At 40.1% G+C, this 23,260-nt stretch overlaps 1 protein-coding gene and 1 long non-coding RNA gene across 2 annotated transcripts; both read right to left on the bottom strand.

Annotated features, from left to right (window-relative positions):
* Positions 1-38: 38 nt before the first annotated feature.
* LOC133973890 (uncharacterized) lies at positions 39-1,715 on the bottom strand. Its single transcript, XR_009924619.1, has 3 exons — positions 1,687-1,715; positions 1,531-1,601; positions 39-272 (listed from the first exon to the last, which is right to left on the bottom strand). It is a non-coding gene; the product is annotated as an uncharacterized LOC133973890 (long non-coding RNA).
* Positions 1,716-4,016: 2,301 nt separating this feature from the next.
* LOC133973904 (adhesion G protein-coupled receptor F5-like) lies at positions 4,017-19,128 on the bottom strand. The gene is made up of 12 exons (XM_062411981.1): positions 19,075-19,128; positions 18,754-18,766; positions 17,879-18,025; positions 16,481-16,633; positions 16,215-16,276; positions 16,053-16,114; positions 15,801-15,919; positions 14,621-14,851; positions 12,181-12,414; positions 11,614-11,798; positions 9,760-9,939; positions 4,017-5,384 (listed from the first exon to the last, which is right to left on the bottom strand). Exons 1-12 carry the CDS (start codon positions 19,126-19,128, stop codon positions 4,017-4,019), a joined length of 2,808 nt encoding a protein of 935 aa, XP_062267965.1.
* Between the last annotated feature and the right edge of the window lie 4,132 nt (positions 19,129-23,260).

Genomic DNA, 23,260 nt, shown 5'->3' with positions numbered 1-23,260 from the left:
TATAGCATACAGGCTATGTTATTCATGCAACATAATTTCAATCTATAGACATTCCTTTTGAATAAAATTGTCCTAGAAATTTTTCTATGTGTATACAACATTTAAAAACACCAGATTATATCATACACCTTACTTAATAATTAAACGTGTTTTTAGGGTAAACATTGACACCTTTATACGTGTTCAGGAAGTATAATATACCACAAATTAAACTCTAAGTCATTTTCTCTTCATGTACTGAACATGTGAGTTGCTGTTTCTCTTGGCACCACCTGAAACACAGAAATTACATTTATTCTCAAATGATGTACTGAATATTTTTTGCTGAAAAGTGGCACAAAACCGATTTCTTGGTATTTACACTGACAGACTCAGTTCACGTAACTTATCAAAGCCTGATGGGCGGATTACTTCTATGGACATTAGAGCACCATTTTTCTCCACATTGTATGCAGCAAACATCACAACATTCTCATCACCACAGCATAAAACAGAAGCCAGATGGAATACACAAAACTGCTGAAAAGGAGAGCCCCGTGGCATGGTCAACTGCCACACTAGCATTGTCACTTTCCTTTTCTAAGTTGCGTTAGATTCACCGAAATGCCAAGATTATAAGTTTTGACTTCGTTAGATTATAAAATCTCTGCCGCAACTAGAAAGAAAATATTTGCATCAGCAATGACACACAAAGTTGAAATACTTAAAACTGGTGGCCATAACAACTCTTTAGGAGAGACATATTTGGGGTCCCTTATTTTTATATATAAAGTAACATTTAAGATAACAAAACGAAAATTTGGAAGTAGGAATATTATAGGGCTCCCTCCCAGATCCCACCTCAATTGTATGGATTACCATCAAATTTGGTACAGACTTATAACCCTAATGATTATAACCAAAAACAAATATCAATACACAATATAGATCTTGATATTGTGAAATCGTCTCTATATCCCTGTACAAATAATCCCCTAAATGCACCTCGACGGAAGATATCTGTGGACATTTAGGCTTAAAACACGATGTAAATGACCTTGTTTCGAGTCAAATAAAAATGTAGTTGTTTCTGATCATAAAGCAGCTGTGGAATATAGAATAAACTCTGTGTTTTCACTGTTTGCTTCCACTGTTTTTCAACAAAGTCACTGACTGGCTGCTTCACTTGAACACACCTTGCATTCGATATATTGATATATATCGGCCTCACCTAATTTGAATGCTTTTGTGATTCCTTAAACTTTCAATCTAATGTCATTATCATGTCAGAATTCTAACTGTCCAGTGCTTCATGATCAAATACCTAGAAACTACAGACATAAATAATTTTGCAACTCAATGCTAACACTATAAACTAAGATTGTAAACATTGTAAAAAATTCTACCCACGGACCAGCATAGTAGTTGCGACAGAAATCAGCCTTACAGCCTAAGTGGATCTATATGCCTGAAATTTTATGTTTGCATCTCTGAAGATGGAGCGAATACATCAACACATAAGGAGACAATAAATGACAACATAAGACCGACCTTTGCTTTCATCTTTCTTTGGTGTTTGAGGCTGAGGTTGAATTCTTCATGGTGTCATATTTTCCTTTATCCTGCAAGTAGAAGCAAACAGAAAAATTATGCACATGTCTGTCATGTTGTGGTGTAATTATGAAATGAATATCTTGGCAAACCTACCATTCGCTTTAACAGTTCTTGACGCACCTGTTAATAATAAAACAAATAACAAATAATTTTAATAACTGGAAGCATTATTGGGTTCTATAATGCATTTTGTGTCGGTTCCACAGGCAGTGTTGTAGTTTTTGCATATTATAAAAACATAATGAACATATTGAAACAGATGGAGCATGAACAGCAAAGGTAAAATGACAAAAATACCTTTGGCTCTGCAAAAACCCCTGTTAACATCACGAAAAGGCCCTGTAGGAGAAGAAATATGTCAAAGATACTGCACTTTTCACATTTCATAATAAGTAATGCATTTCTTCGCAAAGGGCAATACAAATTACAGCAGGAGGTTGTTTGACGTTTGTAAATGTGCCTTATGCAATGGTGGAGCAAATAGTAATAAAAAAACTACTGCTAAACATTTGAAAATGGCATTTGAAAAACATAACATCTCTTTTAAGTTTATTCCAAACTCACATTGCCATACACATGAACTGTTCACAGGAAGTACATTACCCTGCAGCTGCCGGTTTTAGAAAATACTAAGAACAAAGAGCAGCAATGGTAAAAAGTAGGAGAAGTGATTTCAAGGTCAAAGCTGATGTCCTGTCTTTTCTTAGCTGCATTGTAATTACAATGCATCTCAAACTGTTATTAAGTTTGCCAGAAATTTTTGTTTGTTATGTTTTATATTTAGTCTTAAACCAAAATTGCCTCAAGCAGAAATTAGGAGCAGTTCACAGGCATCTGGAATCTTCATGTCTTTCTAATGCTACAACTCCAACTCCATTTTCTCACCCAACTGACTCAAATTAGACTCTTAGACTTGACACAACTCCATCTGGAGCCACAAAAGTCAATCCCTTGTTACCTTTCATAAAAATGGTCCACTGTGTTCCATGGTCTGGAATAAATGCCGGTAAAGTTGCCAGACGAACTTAGCCCCGCCCACAACATTTGAGGTCGGGAAGTTCGGTCTGGAGTCACTCCGTTGGGGAGAAATTATGCCCGGTTCGAAATCATCCGGACCAATCAGATTGTCAGGGCGGGTTTTATACGATGATGGACAGATGATCAACGGTAACGTAATCAACCACGTCATCAAAGTGCCCTTGGGTTGAATTCGTTTTCAACAAACATGCCTGCCGCTCGAGAGCTGAGATGTGTAGATGCTGCCATTGAGTCTGTTTTAGAAGACATCGACAGCGCATTCATTTTGAAAGAGGAACAGAGAATGCGGAGGCGACGCCAATGCACCACGCTAATCCCTATCGCGCCGGCGCTTGGCTGTTCACACCGGACACTGAAGCGACGCTGAACCGCCGGGCAGCGCTAATAATATCACCCGTTGATCCAGTAGATTAAAAGCATATACTTACTTGTTGCTCCAACATTAAGCAACAGCGTCCCAACATTTGTCTTTCTTGGTGTTGTCTTTATACAACATGTTCTGAGGATCATACAACTCACTGCACTTCTCCACTTCAATTATTAATTTAATGTCATCCATGTTGAAGAGCTGTTTGCTCCGTTAAATGTCGGGTGTTGAGGGTAAATTACGTATTCTCCACTCAAGCCTATGTGGAGAATACGTAGTCCCCCCCTCTCTCTCTTTTTATCTGTATCACTGCTTGTGTGGCTGTAGTGGATGGGCAGAGGGAGACATTTAATAATGTCATTGGTCAAATTAAAACTGCAGGACAACAGAAGGGGATGCATATTTGATCATTTATATTATATAAAATATGTCATCAATATAGTTTAAGATCGATTTTCAGTGTGTTTCCTGGTGCGATACACTCGCGTCAAGCGCAATAAATAGACTCGACGCCGAAACGATCGCTGCACGGCGCGAGGCAGCCTTGGCGCAGGGCGACGTTTCAGCCTCCGGTGTGACCCGCACAAAGTTTTAACATGGGAGTGGATGGGAGCCAGCTGTTATTTAAGGCTTGACGCTGCTCTGAAGGGTCGCTTCGGCATCGCTTCAGCATCCGGTGTGAACCCGGCGTTAGTAAATAACTCACAATGCGTTGCTTAACATACGTTACATACTACGTTGCTCTGATTGGTTGTAGGTCTATCCAATTGAGCGAAGAGGAATTTTATTTCCTGGTCAGTTGAAACACGCCCCATAATCACAGCCCAATGGAGCGGTCTCAGACTCACATTCTGACTAGAATTGTGAGTATGACAACGTCAGGCTAGGAAAAGAGAGCACTGATGCCAGATTGAACATCGGATACACAATACTCTGAGTTGTAGAACAGGCATTAAGTAAGAAAAGGAGGATCAAAGCACAGCTAATGTCAACATTATGTTTGGTGTGTATGCTCTGCTCAAATTACCTGGAAGGTATTGAGGATGGTGGAACTGTACAGAAGAAAAGGATATGCCTCGTGGTCCTTATTTAATATTTGCAGAAGGAAGCCAATACCCCATGTTACTCCGAAAACTGGTGTGAGAAAGATCACCACTTTAATGATGCTCTTAAATGTCTCCTTCTCATCCGACTTGCTGCCATCAGGGGCGGAGGACTTCAACAGAGTAAAAATGACGACCGCCATTGAAAAAAGATTTGTGAAAATAACAGTTCCCACAGGGATGAGGAAAGCAAACAACGAGCCATCCAAGGTTCCATCAAAAACTAGCCAGCATGTTTTCTTGTTATAGTATTCCTTCTCGTTGTATCTGCAATAGACATAGCTGATTCCCACAATGAGAACTGGGCAACCATAGCCTACGATACTGGATAGGAACATGAAGACTCTTTTCCTTAGCGGGTTGAAGACAAAGATGAGCCGGTGGGTGAGCATGACGCTCATGCACAGCATCCAGCTGAACATGGCCAAATAAAATAGGTGTCTGCATAAGGTCAAAATTAGGCACCATTGATCACTGAGGTTCTCAGGTGACATAGATGCCAAAAAACTGCAGTCAGCGAGCAAGAGGAACACGGCGATGTTCACCAGTGCTGTGTGACGGAAATATGAGAGATCAGTCTTGACCACAACTGACCACACGAGAGCCTCAATGATGAGGAGGATCACCAGAGAGCAGATGGATACTGCCAGGCCAACATAGGTAATGATCTCTAGGATGACGTTAGATTTGTCGTTGTTAGGTGTATTGCACTTGGACATGAGGACAGCGAATGAAGTCAGGTGGGTGCACTTGCAGACTGTGTGATTACTATCAATTTGATTACTATCACTGTGATTACTATCACTGTGATTACTATCACGTTCAACTCTGCAACCTGTGTCTGACCAGGTCATGTTTTTGGTGTCCCAGAAGACACAGTGTAGTTCAGTGTCGTTCAGCTGCTTGATGGGGAAGTCCATTGTAATCTCGGTGGATGAACTGCCGTTCTTTGTGACTATCAGCATAAGGTTATGCGGAGCTGTTGATGTTGGTTTAAACCTGTTGTTTAATTTTTCCATCAGATTTCTCACACCAACAGTTTTGAACTGTCCGCCAGTCTCGTTGAGTTGAACAGTCACATCAAACACCGAGATATTACAGTCCCCTTTTGAGACTTTGAGGTCCAAGTTTGGTTTGGAGATATTCAAAGTGTTGTTCACTTGGATGTTCTTCACCAGATTCTCCACACCGTCAAGGTATTGTAATGACATATCATTTGTTATAGATTCGTTGACTCCTGTCCAGTTGTTGGCCAATAAATTGCTCGCTGCATTAAGAAAATCCTGAAAAAGAAACATTAAAGAAAAAAAAAGTGAACAGGCACGTTTCAAACAGACGATGAATAGATAAACATTATGTACAGTTTTGGAAGACTCTGAGTTTGTGAGCCATTTCAAACACAAATTTTTGTGAACTGAAACATTTAACCCAACCCTCCATCAGAATAGGTTTGAGTAGTCAATGTGTGAATTTTAATTTTTCCGTGGATTATCCCTCTATGGTAATATTCTGCGTTTAGGAGATTATTGAGAATTTACTACAATTTAAGAGTCTAATGGAAGATATTGTTCATTTGAATCGTTCCCAAAGTGATCTCTTGACTTTCCATAGAAGCAGTCAGTAATGTTTCATGAAATGGTTTTAATAATTTCGACCTCGGTCATCACAGGTCAAACTTAAAACACTGTTTTTATCAGCCTTCACATGAACACAGGCATCTGTAGCATCTTCGAAATATTTACAATTGAACTTGAATGCTTGAACCCCATATGACCACTTGTTATCCAACCATTCATCTATTATCATCTATAATGCTTATCCTTTGATGGGTGGGGGGCACTGGAGCCAATTCCAGCTGTGTGAGAGGTAGGGCACATCCTGGACATTAGGGATGAGCGAGTACAGCATTATCTGTATCCGTATCCGTACTCGGAGTGGGTGGGGCCTAACCCGGAAGTGGGTGTGATTTAACCCGGGAGTGTGTGTGTGAGTGTGTGTATGAGTGAGTAAGAGAGAGACAGAGAGAGAGAGGGGGAGTGTGTGTGTGTGTGTGTAGCTTAATTTGTAATATTTTTTATACCACTACTACCTAGAATGTGTCAGACAGTCAGTGCGTGAAGTAAAATAAAACTGGTTAGAGCCAACTTAATCGAATGGGCCGGATCAGGCCCGCTTATGGGTTTAATCCGGCCCGCGGGATGATTTTGCCATGCATAAAAATGAACCAGAAACTGCTGTTCTGAATGTGTCCACTGGATGGCGCAATAGCAATTCTGTTAAGCAAGCAAACTGTTTATACCGGGGGTTAGCAAGAAGGCTACAGGTAGTCCGGAGCTAGCTTGCCATTCTGCCTGCCCGACTTAACCATTACGTGACAAAATGTCTCTGTCAAGAAAGAGAAAAGTGGACGCAGAGTGCAGACTGTTCCAAGAAAAATGGTCATCCTCCTATTTATTCACGGAATCGAATGGGAAAGCTGTGTGTTTGGTGTGTTTACAGCAAGTCTCAGTGCTGAAAGAATATAACGTTCGCCGCCACTATGAGACTCTTCATGCCGACAAATACAACAACTTTCAAAGACAACAGAGAAGAGAGAAGGTGAATGAATTGTTGGCGGGTCTGAAGAAACAGCAGTCTGTGTTTACTCATAGCCGAGAAATCAGTGACGCTGCAGTGAAAGCCAGCTACATTATTGCTAATGAAATTGCAGTGGCTTCAAAGCCATTTAGCGAGGGGGAATTTGTGAAAACATGCATGCTGAACCCTGCGGAGATTGTGTGCCCTGAAAAGCGCCAGGCTTTTGCAAATATCAGCCTGACAAGAAACACAGTTGCAGACAGGATTTCTGATCTTTCTGTGGATTTGGACAGCCAATTGAAGCGCAGAGTAAAGTCATTTATTGCGTTTTCAGTTGCAATTGACGAAAGCACGGACATTACAGATGTTGCGCAACTGGCCATATTCATCCGCGGAGTTGATGACACTTTGACCGTCACCGAGGAGTTCGTGGAGTTGGTGCCAATGATGGATACTACAACAGCAGCTGATATTTTCACCGCACTCGTCGGCGCCCTGGACAGGATCGGAGTGGACTGGTCCCGCGCTGTCAGCCTGGCTAGAGATGGTGCGCCCTCAATGATCGGGAGAAAAGCAGGTGTAGTGACAAAGTTCAGAGAGAAAGTGCAGACTGTAAATGGAGGACGTGATTTTTGGACTTTTTACTGTATTTTGCATCAGGAGGCTTTGTGTTGCAAGTCATTAAAGATGGATAACGTCATGAAGGTGGTCATCCAAACTGTTAATTTCATCCGATCCAGAGGCCTGAATCACCGTCAGTTTGACAGCCTTCTCAGAGAGAAAGACCACAACTATGGGCTGCCATACCACACCGAGGTAAGATGGTTAAGCCGAGGTGCTGTGCTGTGGCGTTTCTTTGAATTACGAGAGGAAATTGAACAGTTCATGGAAAAAAAGGGCAAACCAGTGTTGGAATTTCAGTCCACAGAATGGATGCAGGACCTTGCATTTATGGTAGATGTTACAGAGCATTTGAATAACTTGAACAAATTGCTGCAACGGCGCAACAAAGTTGTCACTCAGTATTATGACGGCATATGTCCGTTCAAGTTGAAGCTGTCATTATGGGAGACGCAACTCGCAGGTGGTGATGCAGCTCACTTTCCTTGTCTGAAAGATGTGTGCGCGACCGAACATGCCGCAGACATGAAGCGGTTTAAAGATAAAATAACGGGACTATTGCGGGAGTTTGAGCAACGCTTTCAGATTTTTGGTGAACTGGAGAAAGACTTCAAAGTTTGTTGCTCGCCATTCACCGCGAATGCCTCTGATCTTCCCGTCAACATCCAACTTGAAATAATAGACTTGCAGTGTGACTCAGATTTGAAGGGCAAATTTGCCGCAGCTGGCTTGGACACATTTTATCAGTATCTCTTGCCACGTTACCCCAACTTGACAGCCCTTGCTGCAAAAGTGTTGCATGTTTGGAACCACATATCTTTGTGAGCAAGTTTTCTCTGTAATGAGCATCAATAAAACAAAGCTGCGCTCAAGGCTCACGCACAAGCACTTGAATAACATCCTGAAATTGGCTGCCACTCAAGATGTGACGCCTGATATTGATGCACTTGTGAAAGCTAAAAGATGCCTCGTTTCAGGAGTGAAATAAACTATGTGTAAACCCACTTAAAATGCTGCATGAGACACTGCACCCTGATATAATTCTGTGAAAATGATTGTCTTCTGTGGAAATTTAAAGAAAGTGAACAGTGTGTGATTTACTGTAATAATGTCAGTCACTTCAGTTCATAAGTTTGGTTTGTTGAAATTGTTCATGCAATGCACAGCTTTTATTTTTCTATCAATAAATAGTTTAGCCTACAAGGCAGGGAGTAACTCAACCCTCTTGAATAGTTTCTACCTCAGTTTGTATGGTTTGTCAAGTTTGCACAGGATTAATATGTGGAAATGACAAATGAGGTATTTGATACCTAGAAGAGTTGTTTTATTTATTTATTCATTATTTATTTTTATTTTGTTCAATCCCAGGAAGGCTGTGACTTAAAGTTAAATTTGTTTGTAGCTACACTGAGACGAAGTCTAAGTTCCATCACTAAGGCATTGTGTTCTTGAAATTGCACCAATTTTTTCCAAAGAATTTTCAACTAGCTTGAAGAGTTTTGTCAAGAGGATCATTTGTGATGTGTACATTTTCAGAATGTGCTTGTCCTATTTTGGACCAAAATAAACAAAGAAAACAATCTGAAGTTGTCATTATTTTTAGGTTATTATGCCATGATTTTACCGGCCCGGCCCACTTGAGAATAGATTTTCCTCCATGTGGCCCCTGAGCTAAAATGAGTTTGACACCCCTGCGCTAGAGAGTAGTCAGACACTCAATGCGTGAAGTCAAACAAAAAAACTGTTTAAAAAAAAAAAAAAAAATCCGACAGGCAGAGACGCAACGCGAGTCGCTTTCTACCAGCACCACGTCTGAACGAACCCACGTTTAACGGACCTCTACTGGTTAATACGTAAGTACAAACTGAAATAAAAACAAACTTAAAGACCCGCGAACCTGAGTGACTGAGAGACAGAGAGCTGTTCTGTGAGTGAGTGAGCAGAGCGGTGTGTGAAGGGGAGGAGCGCTGTGACGCTGTTAGGATTTTCATTCAGTCCGAGCACAGATATTGACTCGTATTACTCGTATAATACTCGTGCTCGGCAAAAGTGCTTTATCCGTACCGGATACTCGTTTCAGCCGAGTATCCGGCTCATCTCTACTGGACATGTCACCAATCCATCCAGAATACAGAGAGAGAGAGAGAGAGAGAGAGAAACTTCCTGATTAATACTTGAGACCCGGGGAGAACACTTGCACGGTTGGCCTCAGCCATGCTGGGATTGGAACCTCTTTCACCACTGTGCCACCCCCGTTTGTTAAGACATGAATTTTGAACTGAGGTTTAAAACAACTATCACCATGACAACTAGGCCACTCTGTCTGCTGAAGAAGGCAAAACGATGTGAGTTAAAGTTTTTGAAAAAACATCAACCCCAGTTCTTTGTGTTGGGAATGTTATGCAGCTCAATACTATACATCAATTACAGGAAGAGTAGTAATGACCAACAGTGACTTACATCAAAGACTTCTTCCTTCAAGGTGATGCTTTCTGATCCAGTGGCCATTACTTTCATTATGCTGATAGAAGCACTGATTCCAGCAGGGTCATTACTAGAAGTAGATGTAGTGGTGTCCTTAAGCGATTCAAAGATCCCCATGGCTGCTTCCTGTGTAGCCCCTATGCCCGTCTTGAAGTCCTAGAAACAAAAACTAAATATCTCAGAGTAACAGTCTACAAAAGAACACAAACAACATCACCTTGACCCTAATGAAAATGGAGTCTAAACAGCTTTGACCTTGGAATTATAATATTCCATAATTTCTGTGCGTGGCTTTGAGAGTTTTTTTGTAATTAACATTTTTGAGCTAGAGGTTGAGATTGGTGGCTGATGGAAGAATCTGCTTTTCGTCTAGCTTTAATATATACATAGCCTTCCATGCAAAGTTGCAATACAAGGTGCTACAAATGAACTCAAAATACAAGAATGTATATACATGTTTATAAGTAGGTGACCTGATAAACTGATCAGGGAACTGATAGGTCATCTTGTGTGCATTCTGATCAGTGATTGGTGCTTGGCATGTGTAACTTCATTAGTTAGTGATTTTCAACCAGCGTGCCGCGGCACACTAGTGTGCCGTTAGAGATCGTCAGGTGTGCCGTCGGAAATTATCTAATATCTAGTGTTGCACCGATGTATCGGCCGAACATCGGCAGCGGCCGATACTGCCTCGTTTACCGACATCGGCACGTCGGTAATAAACTTGACTTTCACCGATATCATTGGCCGATGTTCATAAGTATTTGTGGTTAAACCACTGGGCACGTGCCGCGGCTGGGGGAGCAGTCGCCCTCCTCTCCATGGTGCCGGAGGCTCGTTGTGCTGCACGCACCGATATTTTTTTGGGGGGGGGGGGGGGGGGTCCTCGTCCGTAGTGCTTCACGGCGTCGCTGATGCGGGGGCTTTCTTTGGCGGGGACCGGTTGGAGGGGACCAGGTACGGCGGTCAGCAGCTGCGACTCTGGATGCGTGTCGGGCCCTTCCCTCCGGCGGTGCGCCTCGGCTGGCGCCTAGCAGCTGACTTAGAACCGGTGTGGACCAGGGGAATCCGACTGTTTAATTAAAACAAAGCATCGCGAAGGCCCACGGTGGGTGTTGACGCAATGTGATTTCTGCCCAGTGCTCTGAATGTCAAAGTGAAGAAATTCAATGAAGAGCGGGTAAACGGCGGGAGTAACTATTGGCACTCAAAACAGGTCAATCTGAGGAGGGCTGTTTTAGACAGGGTTAAAAGGTCCTGTTTTAAATGGTCCTTGTGGTATTTTGACCGAAATATGTTACAGACATTTCATTAAGAAACCAAGGAACCATATCAACAGTGATAAAATAGGCATAATATGTCTGCGTTAAATAAAGTTTAGTTAATCAAAGATTGTTTCATAAATCTGATTCAATTTGTGCTCATTAAAAGTTAAGAGTAATAAAGGGCTGAAATAATTTAAAATAGTTATTTTTAATACATTTATAAACTATATTACTAACTATATGTATTATATGTACTGTGTTAGGCCATAGAGTGTCGTTTTGTGTCATTTTGGTTGGGTGTGTGCCCCAGGATTTTGTAAATGTAAAAAATGTGCCGTGGCTCAAAATAGGTTGAAAAACACTGCATTAGACCATGATAGAGAGTGAATTTGGTAATTTCATCCAGGGCCGTTTGTGCACAAATGTCACATAACTGCTAAAATTTTTAAAAAATGTATAAATAAGGTTCAAATATTACTATGTACATAATTCATTTTGACAAAACATCAGGATTTAACTTTTCTGAGTCCAGGGAGAGCTACACGAGCTATAATGCAACACTTACCTCTGCTGCATTTATAACTTTCTTCAACTCTGCGCTGATGCAGGAGGAGAACACTGTCTTCCACTCGCCATCTTTACAAGTACGAGACCTGTAACCAGTCTTGCCATTTTCACACTGATTAATCACTGTACCTCCTTCTGGGGTTTTTGGCCAATCTTCATGTAAATCACAAAATTTGTCCGATGCTAGAAAAAAATGCAGCACACCATTAGATGGTTAGAGAAAAGAAATATAAAACACTGTATAATTTAACCTTATAAATAAATTATACCAAAGACGGTTAGGATATCCACACTTTCATTTTTCGTCTGTCCTTTTTGGTTTTTAAAAGTGACTTCCCATTTTGTTGGGGTAGTTTTGTTGCATGGAAACTTTGACTTGACAGAATAGACCAGGATATTTCCAGGAGCTGCAACAAAAAACAGATGCTAGTTTCAGGGCTCCATTTGTGGTTCTAGATTTTGAATGCATTTAAGTGCATGTAAGTTAATTTAAATCTATGTTGATATCATCATGTATTCTGGACCTGCAGCTCACAGAAGGAAATATATTGTAGGTTTGTCTTACCTGGTCCGGATCCTCTACTTAGCTTCGCTCCAGGGAATTGCCATGAAACGTTGTAGCTCTCATTGCTATTTTGGATGGTGGCAGTCACAGTCACTTCTAAGTTACTGCTGTTTGAACAGTCTGCTACAGGTGGATCGATTTTCATGGTGATCTCTTCAGGCAGGAGTGACACTTTCAGCTCTGCCTTGGCTGTGTGTGTGACTGACCCAAAAGTGAATCGACACTCATATGTACCTGTGGAAAAAATGCCGGTAAATTACCTTCTACAGCTGAAAACAGAATGAATTAGACTTTTTGGTCTAAAAGATGACTTGGATCACCAACTTGTCTGATATGCTTTTGCTCAAACCAAAATTTGAATCACTTTTTGCACAAGTAGATGCCAGCACTTCAGTTTTTCGCTGATGAAACGTCATAAGGTACAAATATATCGTGACGGGCACACAAACATAGAAACCCCCAATTCAGACATGATTGAATGCAGTATATGCAGTGTTAACCCTAACCCTAACTCCAGAGACATCTATAGGCTACTCAGTTATCTATATAAACTTAGTAAAAAAGTTTGTACCAGATGGTTGGCAGTTTGATCACAACAAGAAGTGCCCTTGTGAAGTGATTATCAAATACCCCTTTCACCCCAGCCATAAACCTTTTTGCCTGCTGCCATCTGGCCGACGGTACCGCAGCATCCGGTCCCGCACCACCAGGCTCAGAGAAAGCTTCATCCCCCAGGCCATACGACTTTTAAACTCCTCTCCATGACATATCTGCATATTTGCACTTTTGTTGTTTATTTTCTTCTCAGCTGTTTATATATATTTAGATATATATACATTATTTCTATTTTAAATTGTGATATTCTATTTTATACTATTTCTATTTTATTTGATTGTATAGGTTGTAATTACTTGAGCATTGTTAGAAGAGAGCCTGAGACTCAAGCATTTCACTGCCAGCGACTGCTTAATGTTATTGTTGTGCATTTGACAATAAAAATCTTGAATCTTGAATCTTGGGCAAAATACTGAACAAAATGCCTCCGTCAGATGTGTGGCAGTGTTGGATTAATGTATGATAGAAGGACTGCACAAAATTAGGGTGGATGGCAAAACCGTACTATGAAGCACTTTGAGTGCAAGACTAGAAATGCATTATATACCTTGAATACAGACCATTTACCATAGACAGAAGGAGGGTCACTTGTGTAATTATCATATAAATAGATTGTCAACACACACAGGACCAAGTAGTCCTTTGATAACAATCACACGTGATTTGAATCACAACATTTAGTACAATGATGTAAAGCAATAAATATTTCAAAGATGGCAAATGACAAAGGGATATTACAAATTAATGTAAAGTATAAAGGCTGAAAATTTGTTCTGAAAAATGATCAGATTACGAGTGTACTGTGCAATCTCTCATCGAGAGTGTGGGATAACAGGTTGGTTTTAGACAACCCTTTTGATGCACAAATCTGGGATTCATCAACATGTTCTGACCTAAATTTGTTCGTGCTCTGCGAACAAATGTAGAACTTCCTCAGACCAAGCATACCTGCTCTCTTCATGACAAACGGATGGCGGTATACAAATTGCTGAGAGCGGACACGTGCCTGTCGATTTAGAATGATTCTGATTCACAAACATACGCATGGAGGTGAGAGCAAAATTTGCTGGTGCGCACGTGTCATGAATCCGGCGGCGATTTTACGCACGCACTTGTTTTGTGCGGAGAATGATAACATTTCTGTGCACATGTTAGTAAATGAGGCCCATTGTTTTCTGGAGACTCTTTGTGCAGCTGAATAATGAAAACTGCAGTAAGAGAAAAATATCTTGACTGATCCAAGAGCAGGAGACATTAATGTTTTGCTCAATCTCATTTATTCAAATGAAAAGAGGAAGTGAGGTTTCCAATTAATGAAAAATGTATCTATCAATCAATTAGATTTTATTTGAAAAGTACAAAGTCATGAATCACAACTTGCCTCATAAGGCTTACAAGGTGTGATATCCTCTGCAATTAACCCCCACATTGCAAAATTGTTTTGACCCACATCAAACATTGTCAGCTGGCCCACATAGTGCAAGGAATGATGGCACTTGGGTGTTGAACTCCTTTTTGCAGGGTCTGGGCCAAAAGTAGGCCATCGCAATACCGCTAATAAAGCAAAGGTGCCATAGGTGGCCTGCATTTGTTTTGTGGTATTGTGGCCATAATAAACATTTACCATACGGTTCACTTTGAGTGGTCATCAAGACTAGAAAAGTGCTTTATAAATACAAAACACTTTTTAACCATTTACTTTGGGCTCACATCCAGATAAGATCCTGCCAAAAAAGGACATTCACTGGAAAACACTCATGTCAGGCATTTTATCGCAGCAGTAGAAACTTAACAACATTTTTCAATGTGGAACGATTCTACTTGCCTGATCCGTAGCCAGTCACTTTGTTGAGTGTAACTGCAATACAGGAACTGTATTTCGGATCGCTACTGCAGTCTGTGACAGTCACCACAGTACCACTCGTGAGCTCCAAAGGCTTTTGTTCCCTGATCAACTTCCAGCCAGTGCTGTGTACTGCCCCCTCAAATGTGCATTTCAGTGTTGGGCTGGACTTGTAGGCCACGATATCCTCTGGAGCTGTGATGTTGACCATTCCTAGTTGAAGAGGGCAACATGGATACAAAGCCATACAGTGGATGTCAGACATGCACTCCAAAGAACGACTGCGTAATGGGCTCCTGACTTTCTCCAGAGTTTGCGTTTCACACATGACCAACGCAGCAGGAGATTCTCTGCTCAGAAGTGTTCAAAGCAATGCTGTGTTCTCAAATAGGCTCATTCAGACATTATCCTGAGTTTTCTTCAGGGTTCTAGGAGGACAAACTCATGTCTGAAAGCATCAAATTTCCACTGGTTTGTGTGAACTGTCATTCATCTATCTGTCCCAGTATTTCGTCCACAGCAACATACCTTGGCACCTCCTGTCTAAATCACCCTTACATACTCACATGCCCCAGTGGATGATTGGAAACTTTGACCTTTTATGTTGCTCCCATGGTATAAACATAAACATATTTGTATGAAATGTATCTTTTAATTTACAATGCAATGGTGATTTAACAACCCAGTCATTCTTCCATCATAAGGCGAGGGATTAGGGAGGAATCCAATACTGACCTCCTACAGATTTACAGTAACCAGGTTACAACAGTGCATGCAAATGTTAGATTACCATTTGGCACGGCCGATGCTCGGCTTCATACCAAAGATTCCTGGCATTTAGTTGAGAACATTAGGGTTATGGTTACTTTATTCTAGGCTACTTTTATTACAAAGAAAATACAATAGCCATACCAGACACCTAAGGTAGCAGCTCTGCAGAAGGCACACACAAACGGTCCTTGTGTGAACAACAGACATGCATGTGATACAGCAGATGTACGATGCAATCGTCATGCACTGACCACACACATATTGCAACCCCCACTACATATATATATTTAATATTTTCTCAGAGTGCAATATATAGATAGTAGACTATAGGGGACTTGCAATACATCTTCTACAACATTGTGATTTAAATGAATGACCCATTTTCACTGACCTACATTGTCGACCCGAACCTTAGCTGAGAGATTGGCCATCAGATCCTCCAGCAATTGATTAAGTACAGAGGTCTTTAGTTTGATGCAGACGACTGCCTTGAAGTCAGCAGTTTCGGCGCTTTGGAAAGAACAAATAAATATATTGGTTAATGACATAGCAAAGTGTACATTTAGGTAAGGATATGGAAGTTGTTTTCTGTTATTTTGTCTCAAAAGCCTATCAAAAACATTTGCCAAGCAAGTTACATTACCTGCTACCAGTTATGTTCAGGGACTCATAGCCATTCAATCGAGATCTGAAAGCACTCTTCAGCTTTGAAAAGAAAGAGGGTTAAATAATGTATATCTGACTTGTGTTTTTTAGAGACAAACACTCTCTGGTATTATAAGCCTGTTACAAGAGCAAAATGTACCTTTGTAGTTTTGTCAGCATCCCAGAATCCAGACGTCAGCGTAACAGATCCATTAATGGAAACTGTAGATTGTAAATATTATCGTTAGTTTTAGTTTTGCTCTCTACAGTTTGTATATATATTATTAAATATATTCAAACACTGTTGTTGTTTTAATGACCTTTGCTATATTATGCCACAGAGATCTTTTCAAAATACTATAAATTATCAAGAGAAAATACTAGTAAAAATACTACAAATATGGGGTCATATATCATGACTGGTACCTTGGACTTTGGCCACGCAGAGTGGTTCGATGTGGGCCACGTTTTGTGTGCAAGTTGTTTCGGTGCAGCATGAGGAATTGTAGCACACTTCGTTGCTCCAACTGTACCCGACAGAGCAATTGCAACTGGTTGTGTCTCCAATCAGAAAGCATTCTAGAAAGTGAAGCCCAATCGTCAGATTCCTCAAACTCAGTTTGAAATCTAAATTTGTTTTTGTAACATTAAATGCATGACTACATTCTTATTAATCAAGGGTGAATCTGAATGAAAAATCTAAAGTTACTGTGACTGTAGGTGTGGTTGAATTCAATAAATGATAATTAGCTGATGAAGAAAATAGGTATACCGATTTTATCCTCATAATGTCGATTGAGTGACATTATGATTCTGAATTATTTTTTAAAATATAATACTTTTACATAAAAACAGCCTTTCTAAAGAATAACTGTCCTTTGTCTTAACAAACTGATGTAGCTAATTAATTGAACAATTCATTATATTGTGATGGCAAAAATGTTTTATCCCATAGATTGTAGTCAGAGACTGGGGTTTGCATCATAAGACCCATCTGTGGTTAGATTTAGGCAACAATAAGATAATTATCTCTGAAATTCCGACTCATGACTCAAGTTTTCCAGTGACAGTGAAGATACATTGACACTTACATCCCGCTCTGTAAGCCAGAGCAGGATCAGCGGTGGCTTTGCGCATGCGTGATTCATTTGCAGTCTGGAGGACACGGAGTGGGACTGCTGCGCAAGGCTACTGGGAGACTGAGCACCTGTGAGTGTGTTTGGACGGCGGAGGGGCTCAAGGGGGCACCCGATGCTCGTTGAGAACAGTCACTCAGGTCAGTCTCCAAAACACCAGAAAGTCTCTAATATCACCAGAAAAGTCGCTAGATTTGTCGCTAGTAACTTTTGACAAAAGAAATCGCCATAAGGGTTGGAAAGTCACCAGATTTAGCGACAAAGTCGCTAAGTTAGCAACACCGGTTGTAGCGGCTATCCTCCAAAAACATTATATTAATGCACTCTGTATCTGTAACATTAAAGTGATATTAAATTTCGTCTGAGAGGTTCATGCAGTTAGATAAATTGCAAATAATTGTTAATTTGCGGAGACAGGTTTTTTTTGGGGGAATTTTAGGAAGTGCTAGCTTTACTGGTTTGTCAAAATAAAGTGTTAATTTGCCAGTTTTGGGTTTAGTGATGCTATACATGGAAAAGTCTGAATAATTCAAATATATTTCATGAAACAGCCAGCAGTTTGTATGCATGTGAAATAAATCAAATACAATTTTCATTTTAGCAGTGCATCCTGCTTCCCAACTCCCTCTCATTCCCCTGTCGCAGTGTGAAATAACCACAGAAAGAAGAAAGTGCTCCTGCAAGATACCTGAAACCAGTTTGATTTCTGAAATCATCACGTTGACGTAAACCGCTTGCTCCACCTGGATTGACACTGACATGTTCAGACCTGACAAGATAGTCTGGGTCTTCATCGTGATGTTATTATCCACTTCCAGCTCAGCAAAGCCACAGTCTACAAAAAAATAGTTTGTGTGTTATCTTTTTGGATTCATAGCAAGCAGTTGAACTTAAATAATCTGATACATAAGAGAGTGTAGCCCTATACTCTTCATCATTAACATACATACAGTTTTTGTGATTTTGGAATTGGCCTCACCTGCTGGGAGCAAGCTGGCAGCAGTAAGACCTCTCCCTCTCTCTCCCTCCTGATAAAAGCTTTTTGGGTTTGGTTCTGTTTTGTTTGTTTTTAGTTTAGCTATCGTTACAGATCGTTTATGTTAAATGTTCAGTGTGTAAGATTCCGGTAAAAGGGATTTATTGGCAGAAATTAAATATGAAAAATTCTTGTGATGTTGTCACATGTGGATCATGTAAATCGTATGATTATTGATTTCTTTACTCTAGAATTGGCCCTTTATATTTCAGATACTTTATATTTACATCCGGAGCGGGTCCTCTCTACGGATGCCACAACGTTTTTGCAGTAGCTCAAACTGGACAAACTAAATACCTTTGAGTTTTCATGACAATTGAAGGCTACCACAGGTACTCTTTCATGTTTGAAAGAGGCAAGGGGCAGGCGAGGGGTATCTGCTAACAGTTAAATTGTAATGTATCTAAAATTCGACACAATTTGGCCTATTTATATAATGGTGAACTCAGCCCCTTAATTCTTGTCCAATTTACGGAGGTTTCTGAAAAATATTATTTAATGTATGACAATGTTGCCAAACGACTCACCTAATGCGTTGACCTGCAATGACAAGAACAGGTAAACAACAGATTTATACTTTCTATCAGGATTCAGACTTATGTCAAATTAAAATATATAAATGTTAATATACCTGCAGAGCAAAAATGATGAACAACACTGTACTGTAAAGTTCTATTTTATCTTTTAAATATTTAGTCAATTAATGTTATTATATATGCAAGACTTAATTGATTGAACAAAAATATAATAAGAGTATTAAGATAGAATTACAGTGGGTACATTCAAAACATGCACTTGATTATATTTCCGTCTTAAAGTATTTAACCCAGACGGAGAAGCATATTTACCTGATAGTAGATGTACGCAGCTCCGATCAGAATCAGACTTACTCTGGAAAACATTGTTACTCTGGGGGGAAAACATATCAGATGAGAATAACGATGAATTGCCTCATGAATGCACAATCACAAACCCTCTTGATTATTTTGTTCTGTGTGTTCTGATCATGTGTTCATGATTAAAGATGTTGAATTTAATGCGGCTATAAATAGGCCCTGTTTTTTTTTAAGGGGGAGGGGAATTGGGGGTGCGTGAAACCGGTCGGGATGTAAAAGGGGTGCGTGGTCCAAAAAATTGGGAACCGCTGCTCTTTGGCAAACGTGTGGTGCGCTTTTGTATGGCTCTGTCAACCAGCATCACCACTTCCAGTAGTTGACATTTAGGCTAAACACACGGTGTAAATGACGCTGTTTTAAGGCGAATATGAAAGTTTGGGCTTGTGAACACTTGGATAATGAGGAATTTTTGACCAACCTCACACATTACATCTGTACACCCTTAGGAGAATAGAGCAAAGAAAAGAGAATAGAACACATACTCTATTCTGTACTAGCAAGACACAAGATCAGGTTATTACGGTGGCCCTGAAAGCTCAACGAACAGCAACTTATGAATACACATGCAAGTTGACATAACACAAACAAAGTAAGAAAACATCTCCAACACAGCAACACGTTACAGAAACGCGCAGCAAATAGGCAAACGCACAGCAAATAGAGAAACGCGCTGCAAATAGAGAAACGCTCTGCAAATAGAGGAGAAACTACAATGGAAGTGTTTCCAGAGCACAGCTAAAAGTGATGGACACTGCTGCCACAGGAGACACAAAAACGTCCAATACATCATACAAATTCAGTTCTACACAGGGAGCCGAATGCGGCTCTTCAGCCCCTCTGCAGCGCCTGTACAGTGTTTTGCAAACACACACACACACACACTCCTGGTATTTCATTATGACCTGATACAATGAGGATTTAAAAAATGAACATAACGTTAACTCATGTTCATCGTTACGTTCACGTTATTAATATGAAAACTGATTAGTTAAGTTCAATGTTCGCGAAAATGATGAACAACACTGTACTGTACAGCCACTGCAGAGGGGCTGAATAGCCGCGTTCGGCCACAGAGCAGCGGGTGGACGAACCATGTGTAGAACTGAATTTGTATGATGTTTTTGACGTTTTTGTGTCTCCTGTGGCAGCAGTGTCCATCACTTTTAGCTGTCCTCTGGAAACACTTCCGTTGTGGTTTCTCCTCTCCTTGCAGCACGTTTCTTTATTTGCAGCGCGTTTCTCTATTTGCTGCGCGTTTGTCTATTTGCTGCGCGTATCTGAAACGTGTTGTGTTGTGAAATTGATGAAGATGTTTTCTTACTTTGCTTGTGTTTTGTCAACTTGCATGTGTTTTCTAAAGTTGCTGTTCGTTGAGCTCTCAGGGCCACCGTAGGTTATAGATAAAGGGCCAACAAAGAGTACATTGTAGTATCTATGCTCACAGACTTGTATGATTTCAAATCAAATATGGCTTAAAAATTGTAATGACAAACATTGCAGTACAATAAATACTTAATACTAAGGCTTGTTGTCAAATACTGAAGTGGTCTGGATTTGTTATTTACTGTCTCAACACCCTCTGATCTTTATTTGTTTTGATATATATATTTTTTTATGCTCTTATAAGCGCCTTTCTGTGTTTCCTTACAAACTATGTGGAGCTCATATGCTTTAATAAGGGTTATTATTTCTATTGCTTTGCATTTGAGCTATGGACACAAACAAGGAGCTGGTGGTTTTCACTGCTAACTGTTCACTCCTGCCCACAGATGGTTCAGGGCCTGCTGATGTGTCGCAGTCCATGCCCACCTTTTCCATTCAAGTGACTGCAACATGAGTCATAGGTCTGTTACTTTGGCTACTATTTGAAATTCACACATTGATTCAAAGTTGGGGGAAAAACAAACCTGTACGAATGCAAAATATAGACTTGAAGCTCATCAGACCGTCTGAAGTGATCCAGAAGAGGCGATCACAGTCAGCTCGACCGATTTCCTGCACTCCTGTCCTATAAATGAAGTCAGTCAAAAATGTTATATTGTTTTGAAACGAAAATGTACACAAATACATACAGGGTCCATTAAAATTATGGGGAAATATCACACATAATAAATAACTATTTTAAGCTTTTATTTTTATTTTCAACTCTTATTTACTGTATTTTATTTAAAATACACATTAACTCAGTTTTCAATTTCCAGGACCAAAAGATTTACAAAGCCCTAGAAAAACTTTCTTCAGCACCAGCTTTCCATTTATCACTAAATTATAGTCTAAATCTGCCAAGAAGGTCACTAAGTGTATTCTCCAATAAAGGTTACCTCAATCTGATCACTGAAACTGTTTAGTTCTCTGTTGTTCTCGCTGGAACAAAGCTAGTATGCTTAATTTTTCGCTTTGTCAGGAAAAGGATTTCGGTTTTGACTTGACCACAAGGGTGAGGGTTTTACATGCAGAAACTAGAATGACCCGAAGACCCGGCATGGCCCGAAAGTCCCCTGAAGTTCAGTCAAGTTCCATCGAATTGCACACAATCAGTTCCATAAATGCGCCTGATTCCCCCCCCATCGAGATCCATGAATTATTCCCTGGGAAAAGAGTATAACAAATTGAAAAACACCTGTTTTGCAATGTTAAAGAAAAAAGAAAAAACTAAATCTCCCCCTGAATAAAATCTGCACCAACTGTACTGGCTTCTTCCTTGAACCATATTATACCCTTTTCTCATGGAAATCATGTATTTTGTGTAAAATTGCTTACAAACAAACAAATGGACAGGTAAACATAACCTCTTTAGTAACAAATATGTGGATGACAGGAATCAAGGAGATGGTTGTTAAAAAACGTTTTAAAATCCTTCCTGACATGACTTCATCGTGATGCATTAGTATCTTTATTCTCTCACAAAGATAAAAGCAAAGAGATGAAAAGCTCTTACCTTGGCTTTACACAGAAGATGAACACATCTTTGCTGAAATTAGCCAACACAAATCCAACTGTGCTTCATGGCAAACAGGAGCACACCAATATTAGAGTGAAGGTAAGTGGGCACATAGATCAGAGGGGCTGGGTTAGACTGGACAGTGTGTGTGCATGTTTGCGTGTTTTGGGGTGGGGCTATGTTTTGGGAAAGCATGATTTCGAGGTTTTGTGTTCAAAAACCATTTGCATTGATGGCATGTCTCCATGTCAGCTGAAGCAGTCAGCACATGCACAGAGCCTCTTAATTTCCATGGATATATGTATAATCAAATTGAGTTCTCTGCTTCAGGCGGTCAGACAGTAGATGCCTGTTGCATGTAGCCAGTCCTGTTCAGTGCTGAATCCACAGGATGAGGAACCTTCGCCATCACGAAGAACTCACTAAAGATTTTATGATTTGCGGCCACTACAGGATCACTTGAAAATGTCAAAATGTAATGACAGACCTGCCTCTGCAAGGTTTTTCCTTTCAATACATTTGATAATACTTGGTTTTCATCTCATCATGGTGACTTTTCATAGTTTAGGCATAAGGTTGCAACATACAACCCCAAATCAGAAAAAGTTGTGACGGTTTGTTACACTTAAAATTAAAAGCCCATTATGTGAAGTTTGACCTCATAAATGTTATTTTTTCAAAATAGACAATTTGATTTTGAATCTTGTAACATATTTCTAAAAGAATTGGGACAGTAAAGCATTTACCACTTTGTAATGTTGCCATTCCTTTTCACATCACTTTAAAGCTGTTAAGGACCGTAGAGGAGGAAATATCCAAATCCCTTCCTATCCTTCTTTAAGGAACACTGTTTTCAAAAATTTCAATTATTTTCTCACACATTTGTTGGCAATCTGCCGATCATCTGCCTATCTTTGCTCCTAAAGAGCTAGGCCTTTACCTGGATGCTGCTTTTGTACCAAATCATGATTACAATCACCTGTTGACATCACCTATTTCAAATCTGTCATTTTTTTATCATTGTACCGCGTTACTTTTGCCCTAAATTGCCCTTGTCCCAACTTTTATGGGAATGTGTTGCAGGCTTGAATGTCAGGAATGGATATATATTTACAAGTTATATCCATTTAGTTATCTTATCTTATGTTCATAGTGTTTGCTATGCAATACAAGTCAAATTAAATGTAGAAATCACTG

Source organism: Platichthys flesus, chromosome 18, assembly GCF_949316205.1.
Source record: "Platichthys flesus chromosome 18, fPlaFle2.1, whole genome shotgun sequence".
NCBI classification, from domain to species: Eukaryota; Metazoa; Chordata; class Actinopteri; order Pleuronectiformes; family Pleuronectidae; genus Platichthys; species Platichthys flesus.
The sequence above is the reverse complement of the archived record's forward strand: the minus strand, read 5'-3'. Positions and strand labels throughout refer to the sequence as shown.